This window comes from Pelobates fuscus, chromosome 1 (assembly GCF_036172605.1).
Source record: "Pelobates fuscus isolate aPelFus1 chromosome 1, aPelFus1.pri, whole genome shotgun sequence".
Lineage (NCBI taxonomy): Eukaryota > Metazoa > Chordata > Amphibia > Anura > Pelobatidae > Pelobates > Pelobates fuscus.
This window is the reverse complement of record NC_086317.1, coordinates 491,786,887-491,794,241: the sequence shown is the minus strand read 5'-3', so window position 1 is coordinate 491,794,241 and position 7,355 is coordinate 491,786,887. Positions and strand designations below refer to the sequence as shown.

The window sequence follows — 7,355 nt, the reverse complement described above, 5'->3', positions numbered from 1 at the left end:
ATACCAAAAGAAGACTATTACAGACTATAACAAAAGAAGACTATTACAGACTATACCAAAAGAAGACTATTACAGACTATACCAAAAGAAGACTATTACAGACTATACCAAAAGAAGACTATTACAGACTATAACAAAAGAAGACTATTACAGACTATACCAAAATAAGACTATTACAGACTATAACAAAAGAAGACTATTACAGACTATAACAAAAGAAGACTATTACAGACTATAACAAAAGAAGACTATTACAGACTATACCAAAAGAAGACTATTACAGACTATACCAAAAGAAGACTATTACAGACTATACCAAAAGAAGACTATTACAGACTATACCAAAAGAAGACTATTACAGACTATACCAAAAGAAGACTATTACAGACTATACCAAAAGAAGACTATTACAGACTATACCAAAAGAAGACTATTACAGACTATACCAAAAGAAGACTATTACAGACTATAACAAAAGAAGACTATTACAGACTATACCAAAAGAAGACTATTACAGACTATACCAAAAGAAGACTATTACAGACTATACCAAAAGAAGACTATTACAGACTATAACAAAAGAAGACTATTACAGACTATACCAAAAGAAGACTATTACAGACTATAACAAAAGAAGACTATTACAGACTATACCAAAAGAAGACTATTACAGACTATAACAAAAGAAGACTATTACAGACTATAACAAAAGAAGACTATTACAGACTATACCAAAAGAAGACTATTACAGACTATAACAAAAGAAGACTATTACAGACTATAACAAAAGAAGACTATTACAGACTATACCAAAAGAAGACTATTACAGACTATAACAAAAGAAGACTATTACAGACTATACCAAAAGAAGACTATTACAGACTATAACAAAAGAAGACTATTACAGACTATACCAAAAGAAGACTATTACAGACTATAACAAAAGAAGACTATTACAGACTATACCAAAAGAAGACTATTACAGACTATAACAAAAAAAGACTATTACAGACTATACCAAAAGAAGACTATTACAGACTATAACAAAAGAAGACTATTACAGACTATACCAAAAGAAGACTATTACAGACTATACCAAAAGAAGACTATTACAGACTATAACAAAAGAAGACTATTACAGACTATACCAAAAGAAGACTATTACAGACTATAACAAAAAAAGACTATTACAGACTATACCAAAAGAAGACTATTACAGACTATAACAAAAGAAGACTATTACAGACTATACCAAAAGAAGACTATTACAGACTATACCAAAAGAAGACTATTACAGACTATAACAAAAGAAGACTATTACAGACTATACCAAAAGAAGACTATTACAGACTGTACCAAAAGAAGATTATTACAGACTATACCAAAAGAAGACTATTACAGACTATACCAAAAGAAGATTATTACAGACTATAACAAAAGAAGACTATTACAGACTATAACAAAAGAAGACTATTACAGACTATACCAAAAGAAGACTATTACAGACTATACCAAAAGAAGATTATTACAGACTATAACAAAAGAAGACTATTACAGACTATAACAAAAGAAGACTATTACAGACTATAACAAAAGAAGACTATTACAGACTATAACAAAAGAAGACTATTACAGACTATAACAAAAGAAGACTATTACAGACTATAACAAAAGAAGATTATTACAGACTATACCAAAAGAAGACTATTACAGACTATACCAAAAGAAGACTATTACAGACTATAACAAAAGAAGATTATTACAGACTATAACAAAAGAAGACTATCCCATATACCCACTTTTAACAGATATGAAGTTTTAGCAGAGACGCCCTGGAAAGGTGGATTTTTGGAGTATGAGGAACAGAAACAACACAAACCCCTCCTTCAGCACAGGTCCCCAAAGAAGTGTCAGAGAAGTACAGAGGGAGGGGAAATAGAGGAGGAGTCGGTATACAGAGAAGGAAAGAGAGACAGGCAAAATCAATAAAAATCAGAAAGGTAATTGAAGAAAAACAGGTAGGTATTTTTAAACACAACCCAAATTAAATTACTACAAAAAGGATTGAAATTTCAAAAAATGTAATACATTTGACACACGTGGATCTTAGTAGAAGTCTGTGTCTTAAAAATATTTTCAAAAACATCCCATAATGACTAATTGTATTGTAAATAAGAATGATGACTACAAGCGTACAACACTAAAAGAAGAAGAAGAAGTCCACCGTCTTTCCTGGAGGTTTAATATCTAGTGAGATGATAACCTTCCAGAAGATGGTGATGGCACATGTCAATAAAACTATTGATTCTATATTTCAGCACCATCTGCACTATATATTTCCCTTTTCTTTGTTTTTTAATGTACTTGAAGTACACACATATACATGAATATATATCAAGAATACATGGTGTAAGTTAAACCCCGTCACAGATTGAATTTATATAACCCTCCACTAACGGTGTCGGTTATACTAATACGAAAAGTGTTTTTGTGTTTATGGTGGAGTATGGGGAAGAAGGTATCCAACACAAAGTGTACAGCTGCTTTTTCACTTGGGCCCTTTTTGTATAACACACTGCCTCCTAGTGGAGGTCTATCTTTTTTTTTATTTAATAAATGGACCTGTTTTTTACAGTATGTAGGGAAAACCTCTAGATCACACGCATCAGTGAACATATTAGGAACTTTCAAAATGGGTTTGAGAATCTTAGCGTGTCCAAACATTTCAAAAGAGTTATGGTAAAAAAAGTAGATGTACATTGGAGAGGTGGGAGCAGTGCATCTTTGAACTGCAAACACTGTTCCCAAAAGGACTAAATATTGGATTTGAAATTGGTCACCTTTAAAATCCCTTTTATATATATATATATAATTCAATTTGAAAAAGGGTTATTACTGTTTTAAAAGTATAAATGTTTTTAGTAAATTATTATGTAGCATAACATTATACAAATATATTCGGGGCCAATACAAACCATTGTGTGGAAATCTATTCACAAACCGGACTTACATAGGACACGAGGTCATGCGTTTAGACTGGAAGAAAAAAGATTTTGTCTAAGGCAAAGGAAAGGTTTTTTTACTGTAAGAACAATCAGGAGGTGGAATTCTCTGCCTGAAGAAGTGGTTTTATCAGAGTCCATACAGATGTTCAAACAGCTACTAGATGCATACTTGCTAAAACAGAATATTCAAGGATATAATCTTTCAATGTAGGTTAATAACTGCTTGATCCAAGGATAAATCTGACTGCCATTCTGGGGTCAATAAGGAATTTTTTTCCTAGCTTGTTGCAAAAGTGTGCTTCAAACTGGGGTTTTTTTTTTGCCTTCTTTTGGATCAACAGCAAAAAAACAAATGTGAGGAAGGCTGAACTTGATGGACGCAAGTCTCTTTTCAGCTATGTAACTATGTAACTATGTAACTATGTAAGTCTTCCGTTTAATGTAGTGTTTGGTGTAAATACACTTATGCTGTGGGTATTCTACCCTTTTTTTCTTCCCCTCTTCTCTTCTCTTAGTGTGACATCTGTTTTATTTAATTTTATAAGTGTGATATGTAATCAGAGACTGGATTTTTAACTTGCTTTCTTGTTTTTGCCCATCCTTCCCCTCTATTAATATGGCGCCTGTGGGCTCATACATAATGACAATACACTAAACAGAGGAACTTTACTGTTGGGTCTTGATGCCTAAAGCCCTGTATGGTGCATCAATCTGCTGAAATACCTACACAGTTTAGAGCCAACTTAAGGGCTCTGAAACGTGTGAGTGTTCCATATTATCTTACATTTTAAAGTGTTTTACACTATGATTGTTTTATGCTTTTATTCTATAGGTTTTATCTTCCATTTATCTGCTGTGAAGTGATATACAATTATGTGTGATATCACCTCATATTTACTCTGATATAGTAAGTATATAGAATCAAAATCATTGTCTTTAAATTGAATCTGTTCTGTCTCACAGTAAAATGTATTGGCTACGTTATCTCGCCACAACCTAAAAGATGTGTAATTACTATTATGACTATTTGACTGTGCGCTGATATAGATAAAACATTACTGACTCACAGGCCTGTGTTTTTTAAAGTTTGTTTCACAAGTTGTTTGTTAAAATAAAGCTACAATGTTGTATATCCAGGGATCTGGGACAGCTCTGTAATCTGTGAGGTAACTATTTATTCTATTTATAATTATTACGTAAACAGTATACACAATGTGTTTTAAGTTTCTATTTTTCCAGATTCCATATGGGAATTTTCATGAAGTTTACACATAAGTTTATTTATTATATTATATATTATTTAATGGCACTGAGTAAGCTGTATTTAACATTGTGTGCAAACGCACTGTGTTTTTTTATTTTATGCACTTTTTTAGGTATTGGAAACGCCCCTGTACAATTTGCATGCATTATACGCGCCTACACACTGTGTTGTTAACTATTGGCTCTATACCATGTGAGCAGGACATATATGTATACAAGTCACTTATTGTTTGGATTTACTTCACTGTCTTTTTGTTTTCCCCGAGTTTACCTGAATACAGCTAGAAAAGGACAAATGTCCCCTGAGAACACCCCTGTTCATGAGACCTGAGCCTGTCCTAATGTTAGGTTGGAAATCACAACAGAGTCTGGAAACCTTTATGCTGCCATGGACTTATAGACCAACAATGATGTTTCTGCTTTCCGTTATCTCTATAGCTATCAGCTGCTAAGAATACTCAATGAAGTCACACCACTCAGATGTTGTATCAATAAGCATTCAAAGGTTTAATGCGTAGTACATCGTATATATAAAACACAGTTTGTCTAGGGGTGCATACATCAACGGAAACGTTGACCAACAAATCATGGGAATCTCAGAACTGAAAGTATAATGTTTCATATAACATATCGTAATGCTGTTAGTCTCAGTGTTCACTGACACGAGTGACAGTCTGAGATTTAGGAACCCAATTAAAAATTGCAGGTGTTATAAAGAATGCTATTTTTTTCAAGTGCAGGATGTTTATAAAAGATAGTGCAAGCTGGTGTCAGGCTCAAGAACAGAAAAATATTGTATGTTAAGAAAAATTGAGTTTAACCCTTTCAAAGCATATGTATATATGTATACATGTCAATTATTATTTGAATTTCCTTCTTAAGTCTACCTGAATACAGATAGAGAAGGCAAATGTCCCTTGAGAACTCCCATGTTTATGAGACCGGAGCCTGTCCTAATTTGGCTCCTCTCCATGTGAGTGTTCCATGCTACTTAACATACAAAACAATATTGATTTTCTTATTGTCTAGTTTTCCTGTAAAACACATCCTTTACTATATAAGGGTAAGTGTCTCTTCTAGCTCCACTTTATACACTGGTGATAGTTATAACTACTCAGTTTATTTGTTCACTCTTTACAATTGCACTTCTCAGCTTGTTAACAGCATGCATGGCTATAATATGAAACCACCCTATCTCTCGAACAAGCTCTTGTAAAAAAAAGCCCCCATTTAGTTACACCTGACATGCACCATGTCAAATACTCTCACTCACGTTACTTTACCAAGCCACATTCACTCAGTCACACACCCTGTTATTTACCCTCATTCTGTAATATACAGCCTTCTCCAATCGAATGGCTTACATTCACCAACCAGTCACATTCACACGCCCAGTCACATTGTACCCATACCACATTCACCAATCATTGCCCAGTAATGTGTAAATATATTCTTACACAATAATAGGTTGTGTTATCTAAAGTTCATCTGTTTAAGGTATAAAGAAAATACATCCATATTTTTATTGCTACATTTCTTTGATACATTTTGATCGATATGTGTACAAACATCTACTGTTTTAGAACTTACTTTTATAACTTTGAAAATTACATATAGATCTGTGGTGTCCATTTCAAAATATATTCTGGATAAACATCTGAAACACCACCTGTCTAATTTCCTTGGTTTTTACACCATAGATAATTGGGTTCATCATGGGAGGTACAAGGACATACAGGTTGGCTAACAGAATGTGGACCTGTAGAGAGATCAGTTTATGTCCGACCCTGTGTACGATAAAAGAGAAAAAAGCTGGTACATAGAACATGAATATAACACAGATGTGGGACACACAAGTATTAAAAGCTTTAAAACGAGCTTCTGTCGATGGGAGTCTGAGAACAGCTCTAGCTATGACACAATATGATATTCCTATAAGGGACAAATCTATAAACGATGAGAAAAATGCTATAGTAAGACCATAGACAATATTAACCAATATATCTGCAGTAGCCAGTCTTGCCATCGCCATATGTTCGCAGTAAGAATGTTCGATGATGATGCTTTGCTGGTAAGGTAAACGTATCAGAAGAAAAGCGAATGGCGTTATCATGCAAAAACTCCTGGTAAGATAAATAACAGTTATTCTTTTAATGAATGCGTTTGTCATTTTAGTTGTGTATGATAAAGGGTAGCAGATTGCAATGTATCGATCATAGGCCATCATAAGTAGAATGGCTGATTCTAAACAAAACAGGAAGTGGATGAAAAATGTCTGAACGACACAACCATTGAAAGAGATTTCGTGGGAGTTAAACCAGAATATGCTGAGAGTCTTTGGTACAGTGGAAGAGCACAAGAGGATGTCAGTGAAAGCCAGCAAGACTAAGAAAATGTACATGGGCTGGTGGAGACTTTCATTGGTCGTAATCACGAGTAAGAAGATGGAGTTTCCAAGAAGAGCCAGTATATACATGGAGCAGAACGGAATAGAGAGGAGAAAATGATAACTTTCCAAGCCAGGAATTCCCTTCAGAATAAAATATTCCGGGTGGAAGTTACTTGTGTTTAATATTTCCATGGTTAAGAAAATCAGTCACAACCTACAACCAGTATGAAACAAATTGTGAATTATTGGAGGGCTAGATTACAGATATAGTTTCTAATTGTCTATGTGCTGTGGTCATATTAAAATGAAATACACTGCAGATTAATATTTCACGTCCTCATACCGTCCAAAGTTATTAGAAAACTTGTCTATGTACAATTAATTGCTTGGCTTTTACAAACTGTCCAAATTTCTGTCTGTACTGCGATATGGCTTCAGGTTCAGATTACCCACTCATTGCATTGGATAATCTCATTTTCTGTAGCTATAAGTGGCAAACATTAAGATAACTGTTCTGGGCGTGGCGCGCGAGGGAGCTGAAGAGGAAGCACTCAGGGGACAGTGCTCCCTCGCGCGCCTGCCGGGTGACCGGCCCCCAGGAGCCCAGCAGCACCACTGGACCCCAGGGAATCCCCGCAGCACTCCAAAAGAACAAAAAAAGAAAAAAGAAAGAAAAAAAGAAGACAAGAAATTGAGGT

General features: G+C 34.4%; 1 protein-coding gene across 1 annotated transcript; it reads right to left on the bottom strand.

Moving 5' to 3' along the window:
- Positions 1 to 5,901: 5,901 nt before the first annotated feature.
- On the bottom strand, positions 5,902 to 6,849 carry LOC134601010 (olfactory receptor 52B2-like). The gene has a single exon (XM_063445427.1). The coding sequence runs from the start codon at positions 6,847 to 6,849 to the stop codon at positions 5,902 to 5,904; it is 948 nt and encodes a 315-aa protein (XP_063301497.1).
- Between the last annotated feature and the right edge of the window lie 506 nt (positions 6,850 to 7,355).

What these genes read in the sequence shown, in the direction of transcription:
- LOC134601010 (XM_063445427.1), bottom strand. Translation starts at nt 6,849, where the DNA reads ATGGAAATATTAAACACAAGTAACTTCCACCCGGAATATTTTATTCTG.